Source organism: Schistocerca cancellata, chromosome 2 (assembly GCF_023864275.1).
Source record: "Schistocerca cancellata isolate TAMUIC-IGC-003103 chromosome 2, iqSchCanc2.1, whole genome shotgun sequence".
Lineage (NCBI taxonomy): Eukaryota > Metazoa > Arthropoda > Insecta > Orthoptera > Acrididae > Schistocerca > Schistocerca cancellata.
Window position 1 is genome coordinate 1,003,188,702 of NC_064627.1, and position 24,905 is coordinate 1,003,213,606.

A 24,905-nucleotide genomic window follows, 5' to 3' on the forward strand; every position below is an offset into this window, starting at 1 on the left:
ACAAGAAGAGAATAGAAGCTTTCGAAATGTGGTGCTACGAAAGAATGCTGAAGATTAGATGGGTAGATCACATAACTAATGAGGAGGTATTGAATAGGATTGGGGAGAAGAGAAGTTTGTGGCACAACTTGACCAGAAGAAGGGATCGGTTGGTAGGACATGTTCTGAGGCATCAAGGGATCACCAATTTAGCATTGGAGGGCAGCGTGGAGGGTAAAAATCGTAGAGGGAGACCAAGAGATGAATACACTAAGCAGATTCAGAAGGATGTAGGTTGCAGTAGGTACTGGGAGATGAAGAAGCTAGCACAGGATAGAGTTGCATGGAGAACTGCATCAAACTAGTCTCAGGACTGAAGACCACAACAACAACACCTCTGTACAGGAACTGCATAATGTGTTTACAAGTATAGGTTGTGTCATGGGAACAGTTTCATGTGGAAGTTTGGGTCTGGCCGTGAGTCGTGCATGGATAGCCAGATCCGTTAAGTGAACTGTTCACATAAAGTGGGAAATTCATGTTCAATTCCTGGTCTGGCACAAGTTTTCATTGTCATGATTCCTCTCTACAGCTGGTCGTTATTCATGTTTGCAACTATGAATTAAGTAAAACCCCATTTTTACATTTCTGCATTTTACATTTACCCACTTTTGACTTTCATTTTTGTCGGTTCCAACAGAAGTACTGTCATCTCAATACAATGCTTTCCTATCATTAACAACTGTGTGTTACAACATTTCCTGCATTTTAAGTTTTCTTTGACATCACAAACTTAAACATTCATTTTTATACAGATTTTGGCTAAAAGTGCATCATATTCCTGCTCAAAGTCAGCCTTTGAATAAAGCAGAAAATGCAGACTATTTGCAGAGTTATTGACCATGTAATGTAGAATTAGTGCAGTAAGCGAGATTTTCATTGTTAGTTTGTTGGGTTATAGCAGCCTGTATTATAGGTTTGCAGTTTTTGGAAGGATGGGAAGGTATGCTGAGTCCCTGCCTTAGTGATATCCAGCAACAACCTTCCTTCTGCTAATTGGTTTGTACTGCAACAGCTTTAATTTAATTTACAGTCATTTACACAAATAAACACCACTTTTGAAGACAGCTGTCTCTATACTGGGCTTTCACAAATTGTTTTTACTTCTGCATCAAATATTCTAATTCGTACTAAGTGCGCAGTCCTCTGGTTGGTATGACCTGATGTCAGACATAAACATTTCTCCTCAAGATGCTTCATAACAAGACAACAATTTCCACCCTCTTTCTCACTCAGGATGTCCCTGAGCCGAGTGACCTCCTCATTAGCAACAAGCTGTCATTTCATGCCTATTGTTCTCTCTTTACAAAGACTACCAACTTAAGTGTTTTAACCAATATTGTGTTTCTAGTTTTAATTACTGTAATTTTATAATGATTATCAATAATAAGTCTCACATTATAACACAAATATCTTTCTAATGTGGTTTCACAAAAAACTTTTGCTGCCATGTTTTATTTACACTACCGGACACAATCAGAATGAAGAGGGAAATATGCATGCATGCATGTTTGTGTGTGTGTCATCACTTGGCCACTGTCTTTGTGGTTGATGCTTTGTATACCGTGAAGAGAGAAGTTGAGCTACATGCTGTTAAGAAGAAACAAAATCAATTAATTATTTCAGATTTTTTTTATTAGCCAAAATTTAAATTGTTTTAATTTCATATTGAAAAACATAAACAGAATGGCAGTAATAGTAATTTATTCATTTTTGCTTGTTGTGTTTCCTATGCCTCCCAGTATTTTACACTTTCCTGCATTTTCACTTTTTTGGGTCTTTCCGCTGAAAAGTGTAAAAACAGGATCTTACAATAGCTTTTTTCAGTCTTCTTCTAAATATTATTTGTAATAATAATACTTGCATTTTTTAACAATTCTGTTGCAGCAAGTACGTCAACTGCTTGCGCCTTGGATTGGAGTTGTGTTTGTGGGAATGATAGTGGTCATCATTAGTTTGATTGCCTATGGTGTCACAGGTGAAGGATCAACAACCCTGTTTGTGTGTACGGGACTTGCTATACAAATCCGTGAGTACACTACCTCACAATATGCTTGTTAATGCCCTGTATGATAATTATATGTTTTTAGAGACAATTCAGACAAAATTGAAGTGGTATTGTAAATTAAATATCATGTGCTTTCAATCTCATGTTTGGTTGTGTAGTTTCAGCTATAGCACGTGGGTAGAAGTTAACTATTATTAATCAAAGTTTACTCATTAACTTAGGACTGTTCTGCCATATTCCATCGGCATGCAGGTATATCAAATCAGATTTCATTATTTTTCCCAATTATGGGATTATAGCTCAGTATTGCTTTAGGATGTGCTCCATTTGATCATATATAGTAATACTTTGAGTAAGGTGGAAAAGGTGTTGCTAGCACCATTGTTTTGGTTTGTAAACATAAAATGTAGGAAGGGATGGAAAGGGAAAAGATGGATTGGAAATTGTGACAGTTAGCCACACAGGGCCTTGTTTACCACTTCTCATGAGCAGTTGCCTTAACCACTTTGACCGTATGGATACTGACGCAAAATGTGTTCGTAGTTGTGAATATGGACTACCATCAGCTGTATAAAGGAATGACAACAATGAAAATTTGTGCCACACTGGGACTCGAATCCAGATTTCCTGCTTATCGCTAATCTGGATTTGATCCCAGACCGGCACAAATTTTCATTGTCATCATTGCATTATAAGCTGATGGTATTCCATATCTGTAATTGCGAATACATTTCATGTCTTTCATAATGATTGTAGTTACTGAAGTGCTTGCTCTTTCAGAGATGCATGCATTGCTGAAGGAACTTTGCATTGGAACTCGGACACTGCAATATCGTATGGATACTGTCCCTGACTGACTCAAATTTCCTAATTGTTACTGTTATTACTATTATTATTATATTATTATTGTTATTTGATAATGAATGGATGTATCTCTAACTAGCATGTAAAATATTACACACACACACACACACACACACACACACACACACACACACACACACACACACACACACTGCTGGAAAAAAAAATTGGTACATCCTTTTAAAGCTTTCCAATTCACTCAAGATTTATTGTTGCAGCATGTGCATATGGAGTACTTGAAATGATTACGTTTACAGATCAATAGCACAAGCAGTTCTGAGGTACCAGGTATCTACGCATGCTGCAACCCCCTATTAGTAAGTGATGTAGTCTCCACAGGCAGCAATGCAAGCACTGATTCTGGCATCCAGTCGATTGTGGAGATGGTGAATACTGTCCTGGAATATGTTATGCCACACCTGCTTGACATGTTCACATAGTTCTGTAAGAGTTGTTGGTTGGCGAGTCGTATGGGTCACATCTCGCACCATCATATCCCTCACTTGCTCAATTGGAGATAGTGCTGGCCAGGGAAGTTGCTGTACTTTGCATAGCACACTGAGCTTCACAGGCAGAGTGGGCGGTGAGCACTAGCCCACTGGAACAACACATCTGCTTCCTGTTGTAAGGACGAGTCTAACAAAATTCCGTACATACCGAACACTGGTTAGTGTCAGCTCCAGAAATCCCAAAGTTGTAACATTTAAATGCACCACAGACCGTAAGGCCTATGGTGGGGCCAGTCTGTCCAGGATGAAAGCACTTTATGAGACAGTGATTAACAGGGTCTATGTCATATATGCAGACACCACTTGCGTGTAGGCAGTGTGCCATTCCATCTTCAAAGTAATCTGCAGATGGCATCAGTCAACCCGTGCACATTGATGCTGTGGTGTGAGTGGAAGACCGGCTAACCGCGTATGTGACCATAGTCCCACTGCTAATATCCAGTTTTCAAGAGTTCCTGTTGTCATGTGTAGTCTCACAAGCTCTCTTATCTGTGCTGTGGTAGCTGTACGAACTGCGTCCGTGGCTCATGGTCTTGCGGTAGCGTTCTTGCTTTCCGCGCACGGGGTCCCAGGTTTGATCCCCAGTGGGATCAGGGATTTTCTCGGCCTCTGATGACTGGATGTGGTGTGTCTTTCATCATCATTGACGCCGAAGTGGCGTCAGCTAAAAAGGACTTGCAATTCCGGCGGCCAAACACCATGCTTCCGGCGGCCGAACCCACCGCATGAGGTCTCCCGGCCAACAATGCCGTATAATCATTTCATTTTTTGTACGATCTGCCACTGCTGTTCTTAAAATATGATGATCCTGGAGGGGGGGGGGGGGGCGCTCTGTGCTGTGTGGACATCCAGAACCTTGTCTACATTTGTGGGAATGTTCACTAGACCACTGTTATAGACAGCTAATGCAGAAATTCTCCGAAAGGACCATCCTGCCACTCAGGAGGCCACAATTTGACTCCTCTCAAAATCACTCGTTTGGCTGTAGGAACCGTGAGTGCATCTCCGTGGCATGGTTGCCTGCTTGCTTCACATGTTTTCACCATGCTGAGCCTTCTGACCTTGAGCATTCCTTATTAATGGGTAGACACAGATGGCGCTCTGGTAATAATGCTGCTATGCTAACTGTTGGCTGACGCTGAAACCATTATCAGCACATATGCCATCCCCCATATATGTCATCATCGAGGCAAGATCAATATCATTTTTCCAGGTGTTCTAATTCCCCCTCCCCTCAGCAGTGTATATTGGTCTAGCCTACTTCAGTAAACTGTCAGAGACTTGAGGGGCAGTTTATTGCTGTGCTTTGATACAATGGACCTTACCAAGGCAAATCATCGCAAATGTCTCGCAATATGGAATATTAAGGTGACATTTGTTTTTCTGTATCTTGTGAATATCATCCAAGGAAAGCATCTGCACAAAGTATTTTTTGGAGTGACTTATGACATTGAGGTCTCTCTGCCACATCTGAGTTGAAGTCAGCGCATTGATCACTGATTGCGACCACAACACCATATGAGCCCCAATGAATACCTCCTACAGAATTTATAAAATACAAGCAGGAACATAACCTAGCGTCATTTCAGTATCACACACACACACACACACACACACAGTTTGGTCGTGTGTGTGTGCCAGACCAAGACTCGAACTCGGGACCTTTGCCTTTCATGTGCAAGTGCTCTACCAACTGAGCAACCCAAGCACAGCTCACACCCCGTCCTCACAGCTTTAGTTCTGCCAGTACCTCGTCTCCTACCTTCCAGACTTCACAGAAGCTCTCCTGCGAACCTTGCAGAACTAGCACTCCTGAAAGGAAGGATATTGCGGAGACATGGCTTAGCCACAGCCTGGGGGATGCTTCCAGAATGAAATTTGCACTCGGCAGTGGAGTGTGCACTGCTATGAAACTTCCTGGCAGATTAAAACTGTTTGTCGGATCGAGACTCGAACTCGGGACCTGATGGGGTGTGAGTCGTGCTTGGGTAGCTCAGTTCATAGAGCACTTGCCCACGAAAGGCAAAGGTCCCGAGTTCGAGTCTCGGTCCAGCACATAGTTTTAATCTGCCAGGAAGTTTCATATCAGCCCACACTCCGCTGCAGAGTGAAAATCTCATTCTGGAAACATCCCCAGGCTGTGGCTAAGCCATGTCTTCGCAATATCCTTTCTTTCAGGAGTGCTAGTTCTGCAAGGTTCGCAGGAGAGCTTCTGTAAAGTTTTGAAGGTAGAAGACGAGGTACTGGCAGAACTAGAGCTGTGAGGAAGGGGTGTGAGTCGTGCTTGGGTAGCTCAGTTGGTAGAGCACTTGCCCGCAAAAGGCAAAGGTCCCGAGTTCACTCCACTGCAGAGTGAAAATCTCATTCAGGAAAAATGTTTTTATGGTACCTGGTACGTGTGCATCCCTGAAATGACCTTGGCCATGTTTCCGCACAAACTCACTAGGTGGCAGGGCTGTGCTTTGCAAAACACTGTTTGGATTCATGGTGCATTAATTACAGTGACACAATGAATGCTGACTGTGAGCAATGAGTGAGCATTAAGTTATGCATTGAGCTTGGGAAATCTTCTAGTGAAATGTGGACAATGATTAAGCAAGAATATGCATGTGAGGCACTTTTAAGAAGTCATGTTTTTGAGTTGTACAAAAAGTTTTATGAAAGCAGAGATTCAGTACAAGATGATCCCAGAGCTGGTCACCCATCTACAACACATATTGATGCAAATGTGGAGCATGCAAGTCCATTATTACAAGAAAACCATCATGTAACCATGTGTATGACATCAGAAGAACTTGATTTGAATTGTAAAGTGTGCCACAACATTTTAAATGAAAATTTAGGGAAATGGAAACTTAATGCATAACTCGACCCTCACACGGTAACAGATGAACAGGAAGGGGAAAGATGAAGAATTTCTGCAGAATTACTGGATAGGGCCAGACATGATCCTACATTTGTGTCGATGATTATTGCTGGGGATGAAAGTTGGTGCTACCAGTATGGCTGTCACACAAAGCATCAAAGTGCTAAATGGCAGAGTCTGGATCACCAACCTCGAAAAAAGGTGAAGTCAAACGATGTCCTTCAAGAACAAAGACAACATTAATTGTATTCTTTGATAGTAAAGGATTTGTTCACCATGAGTGTTCCTCCAGGTCAAACAGTGAAACAAGCTCTTTACATTGAAGTCTTGAAATGTTTGTGACATGTAATTCAACATCACCGCCCTGACTTATTGCATTTTCAGCACTGTTTCATAGTGCATGACAATGCAAGTTCCCATACTGCTTTATCTGTTACTGAGTATCTGGCCAGACATTCTGTTATTGCCATCTCACATCCGCCATATTCGCCTGACCTCTTGCATTGAGATTTTTTCTTGTTTCCACAAGTGTCAATGGGACTGAAAGGAAAGCTTCATCAAGATATTTCAGACAACCAAAGGTCTGTGACAAATAAGCTTATAAACATTGCAGTTGAAAATTTCCGTGCTTACTTCTTAGACCTCCATAAACATTGGCAACTGTGTATAGATCAGGAAGACTGCTTTGATTTTTAAAGAACCTGTCCTGCAACTTTTCTAACAAAGGGAGTGAAACAGACAAGTTGTTGGATTTATTTACAATATATCTTAATAATAAAGTTGTTCTTTCATCATTTCTCAATTGTGGCTATTATGAAGCCTCATATGTGTCAAGTGTGTGTGTGTGTGTGTGTGTGTGTGTGTGTGTGTGTGTCACATAAGATGTAACACCCTTTTTATTTCATGAATGGTTGCAAGTACAGAGATTAAGTTATCAGAAAATGATACTACACTAAAGAGCATGTACTTTCTGATGTGAAATGTCTTACCTCTTATATTGATTGAGGTATGGAAGCAAGTATGATTTCTTAAATATAATGATAAACTTTTTTTAATGGCACCCAAAAGTGCTCTTGAAAGGTGAGTACTGTGATATAATGCTTGTCAATATTGAGGCTGAAACTCTTCGCAAATGAATCCAAGAAATGTATTAAATTGGAAGTCGTGGCCAGAGTTAGCTATTGTGATGTAAACACTTCCAAACAGAGCTCTCACGCAGGGCTCTGCGATTATATGCAGGAAGACAGGCCTATGCTACTAAGATAAAACATTTTCCCATATGAATAGGTACAGTGTCACTTATAATTTTTGTATATGGACCATGGCATATGCTAGATTCTGGCATGTCAGATTGGGCTTACGAAAACTCTTTCAGAGGTTGTACGTTTCCAGATTTTGTGGAAACAACTACATACAGTTTCATCAGGCAGTTTTTCATTTAAATGCTGTCTGTTGCTGCTTGCTTGTCAAAAACAAAACTCAGATGTCTGTCATTCATAGTTCATAATGATAAACAGCCCTATTAAAGGGAAAAGCAAACTACTGTATTAACATTCTTAAATATGAAAAAAATAATAGTAATACCTGATCTGTCTTTGACTGGAGATGCCTGAATGCTCTTAAAGTAAACCACCCAGTGTTAGATAAATGTGTCTATAAATGCTATTTGAAACTGTAATTAGATGGAGTACACTTTAAGTAAACTAAACAGTTTATTCAGAATGGCTGGCAACATGTCACCCACAAAATAAATACTTTTCTTACTGAAACGTAGTTTTACACTTTACTTAAGTACATGCTCAAATTGTTTACCATCAACTGCAAGACATATGTGCAATTGCTATTTGAGAGATAGATGAACAGATGAAGGCCTTTGGATGATATGCCCTTTGCACACTATGGTAATTCAGTGGCACATATCTTCTGGCATAGTTCGGGACCTTCATCATAGACTGCATCTTTCAGTGCTCCCCATAGAAAGTAATCAAGAGGAGTCAAATCAAGAGACCTGGCCAGCCATTGTACTGCAGCATCCCATTGCATTCATTGATCACAAAACTTATATTCAATATTTGCATTGCAACTCAGTCACTAATCCACTGGTACAACTTCGACATTGAAGCTCCAAAAAAACTGGTATAGGGATGCGTATTCAAATACAGAGTTATTTAAACAGGCATAATACGGTGCTGTGGTCGGCAACACCTATATAAGACAACATATGTGTGGCACAGTTGTTAGATCAGTTACTGCTGCTACAATGGTAGGTTATCAAGATTTAAGTGAGTTTGAACGTGGTGTTATAGTCGGCGCATGAGCAATGGTACACTGCATCTCTGAGGTAGCAATGAAGCGGGGATTTTTCTGTACGACCATTTCACGAGTGTACAGTGAATATCAGGAATCCGGTAAAACATCAAATCTCCAACATCGCTGCAGCTGGAAAAAGATCATGCAAGAACCGTCTGCAAATTGCTGCAGATTTGAATGCTGGGTCATCAGTAAGTGTCAGCGTATGAACCATTCAACGAAACATCACCGATATGGGCTTTTGGAGCTGAAGGCACACTCGTGTACCCTTGATGACTGCATGATACAAAGCTTTACTCCTCGCCTGAGGCCTTCAACATCAAAATTGGACTGTTGATGACTGGAAACATGTTGCCTGGTCAAACGAGTCTCATTTCAGATTGTATCAAGTGGATGGATGTGTATGGGTATGGAGACAACCTCCTGAATCCATGGACCCTGCATGTCAGCAGGGGACTGTTCAGGCTGGTGGAGGCACTGTAAAGGTGTGGGCAGGCGCGGCTCATAATTAAAGGCTCTGAGGCGGATCCGCCCCAAAATATATGTTAAAGTAAATTTCGCAAGAACGTATTACATAATTTAAATTATCAGGACGAATTTCGTATATTTTCCCATTCCGATTAAAATAACGACGGTGAATGTTTTCGAAACTGTTTGTATCGGTGGATGTTTTCCGAACGGTTAGTAGTGTTTAGGCTGCGCCTTGGAACGTCCGTAAGCTGCATGTAGTAGCGGTTTGGGGGCGTGGCTTCTACATAGTACTGCTCTTTATGGGCGACCCGAAGGCTCAGAGCTTGCAGCCTAAGGGTGTCATACCAACCACAACACGTTTTTCACGTTCCACTATCTATGTAATAAAGGAATGTAGAGTGGCCGAAACTTCGCTATCCAATCTCTGTCTCTGCACATCTCTACTACGCTTCGATGCGTCATTAATCGACGTTTAGTATTATTGTTTTGCTAATGTTTTACATAGTTGTTTTGTTTCTGCCATTGGCTATTTTATCCACATTTAGAATAAGTTTGCAAATATCCCGCCAGAGTGCACTACACTACAGTAACATACTAGTACTGCCATCTAGCGAGAGTTTCGTAAGTGGTTAGAGGACAAAGCGCGCGAAATTTGTCCCGTTACTTTACTTTCCTTGCTTGCTGATGCTGACTGCTTTTGTTGATACCGTGTGATATCAGCAAGTTTCTTTTTCGGAGTAGATTTTGCAAGATTTTAGTGAGTTTTACTTGCTGGTGAACATCTGCGATATACCGCGAGTGTGAAACAAGCGCAATATGAATTTAGTGTGCAATTTAATAGGTAAAAACTTGGAACACGACCATAGGATGAAAGTGAAAGAACTTGGTGCATCCAGACCCGCATTAAAGACTCTCCGAAATGCGTCTTTTCATATGATTTGCTGCAAAGTGTCAGAAAATGTAATGATGACGTATAAAAACACTAACCAAAGATTTTAACTCGAAGTTAGCTTCTAATGATATTTAATACCTGATTATAGATGATACAGTACGTAAAATTATGGGTAGAGAGTGATCTGCCCACCCCCTCCCCCTGAATTCTTAGTTGTTTATGTCAGACTAATCTGTAGCGTAACCCGAGGTCTATGTTGGCTCCGATCGATAAATGCCGCAGCCTTCCCCAGTATAGAAACCACGAGCCGCGCCTGGGTGTGGGCGTGTGCAGTTGGAGTGATGTGTGACCCCTGATATGTCTAGATAAGACTCTGACAGGTGACGTGTATAAGCATCCAGCCTTATCACCTGCATCCATTCATGCTCATTGTGCATTCTGACAGACTCGGAAAATTCCAGCAGGACAATGCAACACCCCACAGGTACAGAATTGCTACAGAATGGCTCCAGGAACACTCCTCTGAGTTTAAACACTGTCACTGTTTGCTAAATGAAAGGGGTGTTATGTCCTACATGACTCATCTTTCATTTGTATATAAGTACTACATTCAAGCTGGAGAAACATATTTTTCTCAATCCATGACATTTTTGTCCATAATACTGTCAAATATATAGCCAAGGTTTATTTGTCAAAAGTGCCTATACAGTTGTGACATATTACTTCATTCCACATACAGCTCATAATGCTAAAATCCAGAAAATTTGATTAATCCGTAGGTTTATCTACAATCACTGCTCAGGTACATTGCAGAGCTTCTTTTAAATGTGTGGAGTAATTGTATCTAACGAGTGTCATAAACTATGTGAAAATTGATGATACAGTCTTCCAACACTATTTGTGATTCATCAGTCAACTTACTGGGGTCAGATCCTGGAAAATTTACCAATTGAACCAAGATTGTGCAGCATGTTACTTTGTGATGTTGCATTTGCAAATATGGCTGGCAGCAGCCTCACCTTCCCAGAGGTTTTTGCTACTGGTATGGACAATCATCATCAACAAAAAAGTATTTTTCTGGTGGTAGGCATTCTGATCATACTGACTGCCAGCAGAATACTTCGTTTGTTAGTCAGTAATTCCTGTGTGAGATCGTAATCATCAAAAACGTGCAGGATAGTTCTTCTTTTTCAGTATATTTTTCTGTTTCTTGTGCAAGGATGCAATATACATCTCTAGCTGTGATATAAGCATCACTTTAATACATTATACGTCTCTAAGTTTCCTTCCTCAGTTGTGATTGTTGCTACATTAGTGGTGGTATGTATAATGTTGAAAGGAAACGCCCAGAAAGTACATTGCAGCGATATACGAGGGTAATCCCAAAAGTAAGGTCTCCTATATTTTATAAGTACATAGACCTGTTTATTTCTACAATGGCTTACATCAGTTTACAGCTTGAACATTTAGCTATTTTTCGACATAATCACCATTTCTGTCGATGCATTTTTGTAGCTGCTGTGGCAGTTTTTGTATGCCTGTGTCATCGCTGAGACCACAATTAATGCTGACAGGTACCGCGAGACTGAAAAAACTCAAATGGGCAATTCAGAACCAGAGAAGAGGAATGTTGAGCAAGGGCGTACACATTCTCCATGACAATGCTTGCCCGCACATCACTCGGCAAACCGTTGCTCTCCTGCAACAGTTTCAGTGGAACATAATCACCCAGCCACCCTATAGTCCTGACTTGGCACCCAGTTACTATCACCTGTTCCCTAGGTTAAAAGAACATTTGGCCAGAAAGCAATTCAGCTCCAACGATGAGGTGAAAGAAGAGGTTCATAACTTTCTGAACAGCATGACGGCGAGCTGGAATGACATGGGCATACAAAAAGTGCCACAGCATCTACAAAATTGCTTTGACAGAAATGGTGTTTATGTCGAAAAATAGCTAAATGTTCAAGCTGTAAACTGATGTAAACCATTGTAGAAATAAACAGGTCTATGTACTTATAAGAAAATTGGAGACCTTTCTTTTGGGATTACCCTCGTATATTACTTCCTCACACAAGTCTAGCAAAATGCCTAAAATGAGAAATTACAGATATTTACTGACATCTATTCTTTTCAAGTGAATGGAGCTTGATAAGTGTTAATGTATTCTTCACAACACGGTATGTTGGTGCACGGGTGTTAAACACCTTATTACTCAGTATAGTTCTAATACATATAAGGTAGGATCATCACAGAAAAGTGTTGTAGTTTTTAATGTCCTTTAAGTTCCTAAAAATTTATGTAGATCGCACAGACAACTAAATACGATGAGTTTGTGAAGGATCCATGTGGGGGTAGTATATACTCTAGTTGAACTCTGTTATGATGCATATTCTATGCTAAGCACAGTATGATGAAATTTATAGGCTTCTTTGATCATTGCCCTGGAGAGCTACAAATCTACCTCTACCTATATTCTTGCCCTTAATGAAACTATTATGATCATGTTGTCAGCAATCATATTTCTGTAATTGTTACATCACAGTTTTTTAAGATGCAAGATGACTTGATTGTAGCAAAGGAAAAGCACAAGGAATGTGAAGATGAGTATGGTTACATATCTAGATATTTCACCGGTTGTTACAAATTTTGTACCTGATACAAAAACATAACAGTCACCTCATCATATCAGTTGCACGAGATACCGTATTTACTCGAATCTAAGGCGCACTCGAATCTAAGCTGCACCTGAAAAATGAGACTCGAAATCAAGGAAAAAAATTTTCCCGAATCCAAGCTGCATCTGAAATTTGAGACTCGAAATTAAAGGGGAGAGAAAAGTTTTAGGCCGCACCTCCAAATCGAAACAAAGTTGGTCCATTATAATATGAGACATAATTTAGGCTGAATGAATGACGATACAGCTACAGTACTTTGGTTCGAGTGGTAAACTTAGCAGTTAAGCTTTACCAGGTAGCCATTGCTATGCGTCAGGCGCTCCATCCGTATTTATACGGGTACCCTTCTTTTTTCAAGTGCTTCGTCTGGTTTGAATTGATTGCGTATTTTTCTGTGATCTGATAAGTGCCGTTCTCTTTGTTATAGGTGTTTACGTCACTCTAAGCTGAAAATGCATTACTGTATTGTGCCATGCATTGTTTGTCGCTTTCTGATAATGTGTGTTTACGGCCTGTCGCCGCTCGCTGCATGGGTTGCTTTTGTGCACGGTACCGCCGCTTGCAATTTTTTTTTAAAAATGATAGAGAGGAATCGTCTCTTTAGTGAAACAATGGCAAGAGACTGCTATTTGTTGTTACTTACACTGCTGCTTTCTTTGATAATGATCAAGAACCAAATAATAGACTGCGTATGATAGAAGATGTTCTGAACGAGAGTTTAGCGAAAATTTTTCTCCGTTTGAAAGTCTTTGCAGACGCCTCTTTAGTGCATTACATTCTGCACAGAAATTAGAGTCATCTTAGATTTAAAAATCTAGTCAATTGCCGTGCTTCATTTCTGCTTGTATCACTATTAGGCATAAGAATACCGGTAATACTAATATAAACATGACATGAGATGTGTATTCTTCCGCGTTTGCTGTTGTCTCACTCTAGTTTCATAGTTTATTAGGCAGACAGGATTTAAATGAGATAGCTGCAAACATGAAAGAATAGGCCCTACATGACAAAATGTTTATATTCGTATTATTCTTATGGTGAAGAGAATACTGCATGTGATTCACAATTCATAAAAGTTCCTATTAGCAACAATCTCTTCTCACAGGTAGGAAAAAATTCAGAACGTAGAGTTTCCCATATTGACAAACATCCCAAACAGTCTTGCCAGTCGGATGTTCGTAGTACATTGAAATGCTGCGACATTCAAAGATGAACAATTCGAAATTTGTATTTACTTCGTTGGAATAATGTATGAAAATGCAGTGGTCGAAACTCGGGGCGGAGAAAAAAATCTCGTCTTCCACGTTTTTTTTTTTTTTTTTTTTTTTTTTTTAATTTAGTTACTGACGCAGAGGTTTTGGCACGAGTATATTTCTTTGTGCCTGCAAAGCATGCCTGTGTAGCGCTACATATATTCAACGGCAGAAGTTAGTTGTGGCGGCACCTACCAACATTTTTCAGAACTTCCGCTTACTTTGCACTTGATTCTTAGCCGCAGGCGGTTTTTTTGGATTACAAAAACCGGAAAAAAAGTGCGGCTTACATTCGAGTAAATATGGTAGCCCAACAGGAAGATATTTTAACCAGTAAATTTCGTAATTTTAACACAGACTGGACATTCAGCATTGATGATGGTTTTTATCAATTGAGGAGGGCTGGAAACTTTCCCTAGCAACACCAACTGTTAATCTGTGGCTTTCTGTAACTCCCTGTACCATATGACACAGCTTTTATGTACACCAGAACATGCAGCTTAAAAGTAGTGAAACCGGTTGTGTGGGTTTCTAATTGACTTAAATAAATACAACTACAGTGGACTATTAGACTTTTCATTCAGTTTTATATTTTTAAACATTCATACCTGCATTTAAAAACCTATTGTACTTCATGAATTGTCAGTCAGTTGTGTATAATTATTTTAGTTGTGGCTGCCCCAGTTTTAAAATCATGTGTGTCTGGATACGCCATTAGCTTGGTGAACAGCTGCTCAAAACATGCACTGTGCCACTGTCACAGCCTGATGCAGGCAGTATCATGCTGTGTGTGAAATTCACCTGCGCTTTCATGGCATAGTAATGACACGTGATAGTAATCAAAGGCACAGTTATAGCTGTGGATTATGATAGCATTATTGGGTCCACCTGCATCCTTTCATGCTACGGCATCTTCCAGCACGGTAACCCATGTCAGAAGGCTGAAATCATGCTACAGTGGTTTGAGGTGCACGTTAGTGAGCTGATGTTGATATCTTGGTCACTAAATTTGACACCTCTGCTGTTTGGTGAACTATGTTGGCTATTAAATATCCCTTCACTGCTTTTCTGGGTTATGTTTACTATTATGAAGAGGTTTCTTCCATTACGAAATTACATAACTCAATTCAGTTTAAACTTTATTTTTTTAACATCAGTCAACTCTTCATCATGCAGTGGGAACTACAAGGAGGAATATCAACTACATAAGGAAAAGGATACATTGCTGCTCACCATAGAGATGACGCATTGACTTACAGACAGGCACAACAAAAAACTGTTACACATTTAGTGTTTGGCCAAAGCCTTCTTCAGAAAAGAAGACACACAGACACACACACATATTCATCACACAAGCAAGCAAGCACTCCTCATGCACACGTGACCACCGTCTACGACAGCTTGGATCGAAATGCCAATTCTTTTCCTTATATTGTTATTCTTCATCATACAAACATTTCAAAATATATATTCATAGCTAATACTGTGTGACAGTAAATCAAAAATGAAAATCATTTTTTTATGATCCTTCCCATGGCTCACTGCAGTCATACACAAATTACTCTCGACTTGCCAAGTCTGCTACTAATAACTGTCAGTGTCAGTGATTACTTTACATCCAAAACATGCAAAGGTACATATCTCCACCAAAATCAAAACTTTGATACTAAATTAATTGAGAAATGAAATTTAACATGAAATTAACATTCAAAAAATTAAGCATAGAAATTCATTGATTATTAATTAATTGTTACAGTGGTATAAGTAATTTCTGTGTGTGGATGACATCCTAATAGCTATTCTAATATCAGATATCATCATTGTGTTTTTAACTTAATAATTATACACTAATTGCACTAATATCCCATGTAGAAGTGTGAACCATTGCTTTAGCTACCATTAAAACTTTACAAGGATCTATCACACAGTGAAGCAAAATACTTATGACAAAGGCAATCTTATCACTTACACATATTGCACCAACACAAACATCAGTTTTATATCTCAAAAATCTGGGTGTATTGTATCAATATTGTGAAAAGGAAAGTTGCTACTCACCATATAGCGGAGATGCTAAGTCACAGATGGGCGCAACAAAAAGATTGTCACTTTGTTGTGGCTATTGCTGACTCAGTATCTCCACTACATGGTGAGTAGCAACTTTCCTTTTCACAATATTGTTACATTCCGTCGTGGATTTTCCATTGTTTGATGTGTTATATATAATTGCTGCTTTGTTTTATCACAGATTTACTTAGAGGAAAAGAAAGTACTTATGCATGTTTGTAAAACAAGATAAGTTACATAAAAATAATAAAAAGTATACACACAACCTATATGTTATCAGTGAAGCACTTGTTTTAAACAAAAGTAGCAAAAGATGGCAAACACACTGTTTATGTGCAGTCTTCTGTAGTGTAGTTTCACATAAATAATAACTTACTCATTAAAAGTGCAAAGATGACAAACCTTTTAATCATTAAATTGAATGTGAGGTAAGATACACAAATACTTACACATATTATATTATTATTATTATTCTTATTATTATTTTATTGCAAGTCCTGTAGATCCTGATAGCAATGGAGTTGCAAGGATATGGAACGAGTCAGTATTTTTACAGTGTTAACAACACAGCAGCACACAATGTGGTTAATTCATGACAAGACTCATAGTAACAACATGGGACATTAGAAGAAATAAAAACATATTACATACATCAGAATTAACACTTATGTGTACACTTTAAGATTAACAATATCAAAGTATTTGAGGAACAATACAACAATACAGCAACAAGTAGTTTACATTTATGCTTACATTGCATGGCTAACTCGGTTGTATAATAAAAACTTGCTCCTATACCCAAAAATGTCATTGTAAATATCTGTAGTTTCCAAAACAGACTCCTGCAAGAGTGCCTTGGTTGCTCACCACTCATGATACGTATTGCTCTCTTCTGAGCAAGAAAAACTTTTTTTGCCAAGGGCTGGTTGTCCCAAAAGATGATTCCGTAAGACAAAAATGCATCGAAATATCCGAAGTAAGCAGCTCTTATGGTCTCCTTATGTGTACTGAGTTATCATTGTAAATACCTAGAGTTTCCAAAACAGATTCCTGCATGGGTGCCTTGGTTGCTCACCACTCATGATATGTATAGCTCTCTTCTGAGCAATAAAAACTTTTTTTGTCTAGGTCTGGTGTCCCAAAAGATGATTCTGTAGGACAAAAATGCATGGAAATATCTGAAGTAAGCAGCTCATATGGTCTCCTTATGTGTGGTTGATGCAATTATGCGTAAGGCAAATGTTGCAGAAAGCAGCCTTTTTTTTATAGATCTAGGATATGCTTGGACCAATTTAGTTTGCAGTCTATGTACACATCCAGGAACTTAGCTGAGTCGACTTGCTTTATTTTTTGTCCATTACATTCTATATTTATATCCATCCCCTGGTTCCTTATGTGCCATATGAAATGGTACATAATGAGGTTTTTTTATATTCAGAAAGAGTCCATTAGAGTTAAATAATTTCAGAATGTCATCAAGTGCATTGTTCGCGTGTGTTTCTCGGTTGTTCCCTGTTACTTGATCAACTAGAAGAGAAGTATCATCAGCGAATAGGGTGAACTTGGTCGCTGACATGGTGCTGTGTGGGATGTAATTTATAAATATAAGAAACAGTGAAGGTCTCAGTACCGAGCCTTGAGGCACTCCAGTCTTAACTGTGCCCCACTTGGACAGAGCTGGGATTCCATTATTGTCAGTAATTATTACCCTTTGTTTCCTATCTGTGAGGTAGGATGTAATCCCTGTCCTCATTATTCCACTTAACCCATAATAGTCTGCTTTATTTAGTGGAATTTCATGGTTGGTACACTCAAAAGCTTTGGATATGTCGCATAGGGTTCCAACTGGTGCCAATTTTCTGTTAAGAGATTCAAGAATTTGATCGGTGAAAGAGAAAATAGCATCATCAATTGATAGGCCTTGCTGGAAACCAAACTGTCATTGACTGAGAGTGTTGTGGCTGTTCAGATGATTAACAATTCTACGGAACCAGTTTCTCAAGGACCTTTGAAAAACATCTTAGCAAGGATATTGGTCAGTAGTTTGTTGCATCAGTTGCATCAGTTTCCCTGTTATACGGAAAAAGGCATCTACTCTGAAGAATAAATGAAATCCATGTAATGTTATAACCTAATTACTAGTGCTCGGTATTTGTAGCAATGTGACAAGAAAGATAAACTCGATTAAAGTAATTGAATATAAAGTTGGGCTGAATGGAATTACAATGATTAGTTAAATTTTTAAAATGTTATAAATTTAAGTACTGAATCAATGAAAATTAACAGTTGCCACATCACTACATGAGCAAAATTCCTGTCTTTTAAAACTGAGAAAATTACATCACAATGCTTGGTTTTGTTGCAAGGTGAAAGCAGCACAAAATCCACACATACTGTTCTGACGTAATTTCAAATGGATGTGTCACAGTCAACAAATACCTTTCAGTTAAGTGGCAACTGATGGAAATCAATCAGTAAGAATCAAAGACCAACAAAATGTCATTAGTAGTAGACAGTTATGTAAATGCAAAAATCTTGTGACATCACTCACTGTAATGCTTACTGTCTTTAATGTTACTCAAAAAGTTATTTATCTTTATTTTTTACTGAATGCTGCCTATTAGCTTGAAAATTATTGTAATGATATAGCATCAATTTCCTGTGAGTTACAGTTATGTAATTTGCAATGTCAAAATTTCGGTTGTAAAAGAATGGCACAGTTCTTGATTTGATTTTCTTGGTTTCATGCAACTTCAACTTTTATTACTAGTCATTAACAATTACTGCTAATTACTTTGTGCAATTACTACTGTTATTTGCTCAAGATATTAACTAATATTTCTGACTGACTGCAGTTGCATAAAATTGAAAAATTATCAAAAAATATCTTTTGCTGAATCTTGCTCTGTTAAGTACTGTCTTTGAAATTACTATTTTCAAGAGTTGAGCACTTCTGTTAATTGCAGTCTTGAAAATTATTGAAATTTTAATTACTATTATTTCTTTCATAAAACACTGCAATAGTTTCTCAATCATCAGGACTCTCTCAGATCATCAATAATGGATAGGGTGGATTCTTCTTAGGTATTTTTCCTTGGGTGAAATTGAAGGTCAGCACATTAGTATAAGTCGGCATCATTCACGCAAAAATGAACTACAAAACTGGCTAGCTGTATAAAAGTCTGACTAAATATTTAGTTGGATCTTACATCACTTTGAGATGATGTTGGTGCAATGAAAGGCGTTGTTCGTTGGCATGTATGGCACAGGCTTGTTTTCTTGTAGCTCCATAACAAATTAAACTGGGCCCACAGTACTCTTCAGGTTGATTTGCATCGTCTTGTAATTTTACTGTGCCCCTTTAAGGCCATATACTTTGCCTGTCAACAATAAAATTATTTGCTGAGCCATTATATACTTTAGCACCACTGCATTATGACCATTTCTCAACAAAAGAGACGCTGTGTGACTCGACTTGTCTGTCTCTCTCTCAACACTCTCCTACATTCTACTTTGCATTCCACCGAATTGTTGGTATGCTTGCACACCCAGTGATAATGCAACTACCTGTTCACTATACACTTTGACAATATCTTATCACCCTGTCTGAGCAGCCAGCAAGTCTACTTACACTAGCTTACAACAAACATTTACTTACCTTTACAATGAGGAAACATTCACATCTTCATACAAACATTAGTGCACTTATTTATAACATCTGATTCATCGAAAAATACATGAAAAAGTGACACTGCAAGGAAAAATTTTGGTAGGCCACAGAGTTGTGTTATAGCATGTCTTTCCATAGCATGTTGACTACTCCAGGTGTGGTTTGGATGGCCTAGCTGGTGTTGCCACTTCACCTGAAATTTTGATTTCTAACAGTTGGCTTCTTATCTCAAAAATACTCAGTTTATGAATTTCTATCATTTGGTAAAATTTTGACTCAAAATGTTTTGAGCACAGTATGTTTGAGAAGTCAAAATTATTCCATTTATAGCAAATATTCTCTAATGACTTTAGTATCATCATAGATAGTAAACTGCATTATCCTTCCTTTGAAAAATAATGAATTGCACATTTCAGGTAGTAAAGCTCTTTTGGGAATGGGAAACCAGATTTGCTTTTCCACCTTTGATGGTGCTCACACATACACTTCCCCCCTCCCCCCCCCCCCCCCCCACCCCACCCCCCCCGCCCCCACACACGCACAGAGAGAGAGAGAGAGAGAGAGAGAGAGAGAGAGAATTTAATTACTATGTAAGATGTGCAGGAAGATTTTTGTAAAAAAATTATGTTTGCCGTTTTGTGAAAGTTGCAATTTTCTACTTATCAGTAAATGCTATACACTTTGTTTACAAATTCTACTTCACCCTTCTTCAAAGGAGAAAGGAACTTGAGCACTAACAGAACTGTGTTTGCTAAATACTTTGTAATTTAGCTTTGAAAACTGCCAAAGAAGTATAGTTGCACACATAAGATTTTAAAATTAGTTTCAGATTTTTTACATTGACAATGGATACTTCATTTTTCACACTTTGTTCTTCTGACTCACACCAACAAACTGACCAATACATCATTTTAAATACTATTGTTATTATTATTATTATTATTATTATTATTATGCAGAGGATATATTTCCCAATTTCTTGCTTTATTTATCAGTGATGCTGTTATGGTGTTATTATGATGTAGCTATGTGACATGTGTATGTAAACTCGACAAAAGGCAACAGTTGGCTGCGTGATCTTGAAGGAAAATGGCAATCAGCATGAACCCTCACCAACTGATACTGTGGCAACTGACCTACATGTGAATATGTCAGTCATGTGCAGCATATTTCTATTGTATCCTAGCATCTCTCTGCATGCCTTTAAACAAACATCAGTATTTTCATTTGATGTCAGTGTTCTGTTGCCTGTTTCTCAATGGTTTAGAAAGATACACATTTGATTAGTGTGCCTTTGTGGACATTTTAAATATTAATATCCTTCATAGAGGTCAGAGTGTTTCTCAGTTACTTGCTTGCCTTTATCAGCTACTGCTGTTCAATATCAGTTTGTTACAGTGCTAGTGCTGTAACCACTGTAAATCTACGAGGATTATTGAATTAGTGGGCCTGATTTTGGAGTCATAGTTTTTAATAAATTTAAATGTTTTCTTTGACCCCCCACCCAATCTGTGCACTTCTAATTGAAGTGATCAGTGGAAGAAAGTGCTAAGCCTCAGTTAAATGAAAATTAGGCTGATCATGCTATCTGTTTTGGTTTCAACTGCACTACATGCTGGCAACCTGAAGTTTTCATTTGAAGTACTAGAAAGCATTTGTTGGCCATACCTTTTTTGCATTACCATATTTATGTTCTTTTCTTTGGATGAAAACAGTGCCACCCCACAGTATGAATATGGCAGTGACATCAAAATCTTGTAACCGAGTACAGTGGACATATAGATGCTGGACAAGGGTGTTATTGACTACAGTGTTCAATTTATTACTCATTTCACAATTGATATCTGACAGTGATACATATCCTGATTGTGCACCAGGGAATACATCTGATGTGAAGATACCACAAGTTTAGCTTACAGCATTATATTGGCACCAGTCTAATCTCTTAAAGTTTTAGACACTGCATTTGTTAAATTTTTGAGGAATTCTTTAGTGTTGAAAACATACAAATGCAATGAATATTTACCTATAAATGCCTGTAAGGTTGTTTCAGTCACTGTTTCACTTTACATTGCAACAACAGGAAATAAAGCAGAGTGCAACAAAGAAAAACTCTGATGATGGCCAAGCCATTAACTTCAAACATGATGTTTGCCTTAAATGAGAATACATTATTCCTGTGCCAATGAAACATCAAGTGGACGAAGACTTTTTAAATGTTTCATTACAAAAAAGAAGTAGAGCCAATTCCTACTATCTTGGAGTTAGGAAAAGAATATGATAGACCTAATCTAGGGCTGCCATACCGGATTTCCCCAGATTTTTCCTAGTTTTGAGGAGATCAAAGGGTGTCCTGGGGGAGGGGTGGGGGGGGGGGGGGGTATCCATTGCGTATAAAGCCCTCAGAAGTATGAACTGCTGACACTCAGTCAAAAAATTCCACAGTGTTTCACCTACTCAAACATAAATGAGGGCTGGTGCATAGATAGTTATTGCCTGTTGTTTATTAAAACAGACAGTGGCAAGAACAGTTAGAAACTCTCCTGTACATACATTTTCCACACTTCTTTATTGGCCCATTTTTCATGGATGGACTGTATATGTCCAGCAAAATAATCCAATTTGATCCAAATGTCCAAAATTTCAAAGTCTTTGTTCAGGGTTGACAGTTTAAATGATGGGTGTTGGCCTAACTCTACCCTATTAAGAAAAAAAAGAGTTGTAAAACAGTTACCACATGTAAATTATTCTTATTTTAAAAGGCTGCAAGTGAATAAAGAAGAAAATGAAGATTCAAAATTGCTTTATTAATTTCGTGACTATGCTTTAAATAACCCAAAATTTCTGCCTTGAGTGTTTTATGAATATCGAAGTATAGTTTATTTGTGGGACAAGTTTTCACTCACCAGTATTCTGTTTTCTGATGCAAAAGAATATGATCACAATAGTTTGAAACCACTTTATGCATTAACTTATCATACAGAAAATCAAACTTTGTGACTTTGTCACTATTTTAAGGCTCTTAGCATTATTACTAAGAATGTTTTTACCCATTTAAGAGATTACATATGTAACCAAATAGTGTGACAATTTGTAGAAAAAATTACAAATAGATCCACCTTGATTTACAATTTAGAGATTTAACCAAACATATAACATACAAAAACTCAAAACTATGCTCTCATGAGTTAGCACATTTTTCCACCGACTCTTTTAGTTGCAACATTTAGTTCTGTATAATTGTGTAGAATGCATTTAGCAATTTTTCTTAAAAGTATATAAAAATTTACAGGTTTCTGTCAGTGGATGGTCGTGTTCAGCTACTACCGTCAACTTGTTGAGGCCAGCAATGCTCCGTGCTCAGCCACTACAGTGATAACCCCTGAAGCTACATGTGTTACATCAGCCAATTTTGGTTATCCAGAACCTTTGCTCAAGCCCTCAGAAGTATGAACTGCTGACACTCAGTCAAAAAATGCCACAGGGTTTCACCTACTTAAACATATCTACATTTTGTTATACAGCCATTTTACTATGTTCCATTTATTGCCAATGAAAAATAAATTCATTTTTTCTTTCTCCTTGTTTAGGCTTTCAACACTTTCAAATTAACTTTGTATTTTTGTTTTTTGAAACCATAAATTTTTGGTAATATGTTGTTAGATAAAGCATTATGTTTAGAATAGCTTATGATTTGAAATTAATTAAAACTGATCTCTTAGTTCAAAATAATGTATTAATGTAAACAGGTGGTGAAGAGCCCTCTTATGTCATTAATAAATGTATTGTAAAATACCTATTTAAGAAAGGATCTTTGTCTTTTCTCAGTATTGCATTATTTTCCTTTTAGTGTTAGCAAAAGCATGATATTACATCTCATACACGTATGAAGACACATCAGTTTTCACTACATAGAAGTTCTGAGTTCCAGACAAACACATGGAAAGTACAATAAATTTCTTAGTTTTTAAAACCCTTCTTCTGAACTCTTGGTTATGTTGAATTGCTGTATAAAAGCCATTTTGGCATGAAACCTCGATGGTAACATGGGCATTTCTTATATCATACCCCACACTCGATTCTCAGATACGAAAACAATTTAAGCAGTCGACAGAAATCAGTGACAAGGAATCCTAAATAGAATCTAGCCAAAGTCAGTAATGCAGGGTACCTATATTGCTTCTGCACACTTACAAATGAAGCATCCAGAAGCAAACCACAGTAAATCCACTTTTTCCCAAAAATATGTTGTTGCCACCATTTTATTTCCTATGATGCTCACTTACACTCTTAAAACAAGAGAAAAACAGTTTGTGTCAACCCTAAAATGTATCTGCAAAATAGCCTACAGGTGCACAAGTTGGTGTGTCCAGTTCTCTTTGCAAAGCAAAACTAAGTGAATCTATTGTGTGATAGAACTTGGTTTATCCTTAACAAGTTTCATTATCTAAGTAGGTGTGAAGATGTAAAACTTGCTTTGTAAACATTATGTATTTTCTCTGAATTGTGTTACTTTCTCAGCCTGTTACTTCATGAATATTAGTTTTGTGCCTCTATGTGGCAGTTTTGTCAGGTTTTCCCTGTTGCATGATACCATGAAATGTAAAACAGCAGCATATTGTTACATAGCCATATTGGTGCGTTTTTCGTGGCTTGCAACAAATAATGTGAGTGTATGGAGAATTTTTATGGTGTTTTTGGTTGGAAAAAATGTCAAGAATGCTTTATCTTTTCCTCCATAATCATGAATGTTAATGATGCAATATGTGTACAATCACTTTCAAAAGGCAAAGGCTGTAACAGATCAGCAAATCCTTCTGACTGGAAAAGGAATGGAACAAAACGATTAAGGTAAGATTTGCTCATCAATGCCTGTATTTTGTGCCATTTCACAGCATGGAAATAATAAGAACTTCATTATTAGTATATATGAAAACAGTAATTTACACTGTGATGAGGTTCTTCAGGAGTAGGTCAGCCTGGCCGGCTTGTGTATGCTTGGGCACGGACGTCGGACGGAACAGTTACTGTCTTCTTCTTGCACTTTTGAGGGTGTGTCTTGGGTTCACTGTACTTTTCATGGATGCCTTGGGGAAGGTTCAGTGGTGTGCCCTGTGTCCCACTCTTTGGCAACAGTAGCACAAGCGTGAGACCTTCTTGCTCCATAGACATTCTCTTCACTGAAAAGAGCTTCTTGTTCTCCTGGTTATTGTTGACAATCACCAGGAGTAAACTTAACTCTCTCTGCATATGGATGGATTTTTTGCACATCATTGTATGT

General features: G+C 38.2%; 1 protein-coding gene across 1 annotated transcript in view; it reads left to right on the forward strand.

The window, feature by feature from the left end:
- LOC126149209 (uncharacterized) overlaps positions 1-23,433 on the forward strand; it is a 209,202-nt gene extending 185,769 nt beyond the window's left edge. Inside the window, exons 5-6 of the mRNA XM_049915801.1 lie at positions 1,927-2,068; positions 22,917-23,433. Of these exons, the coding sequence (XP_049771758.1) occupies positions 1,927-2,068; positions 22,917-23,077 (303 nt within the window). The 3' untranslated portion in view covers positions 23,078-23,433. The remainder of the gene's footprint in view (positions 1-1,926; positions 2,069-22,916) is intronic.
- The last annotated feature ends 1,472 nt before the right edge of the window (positions 23,434-24,905 follow it).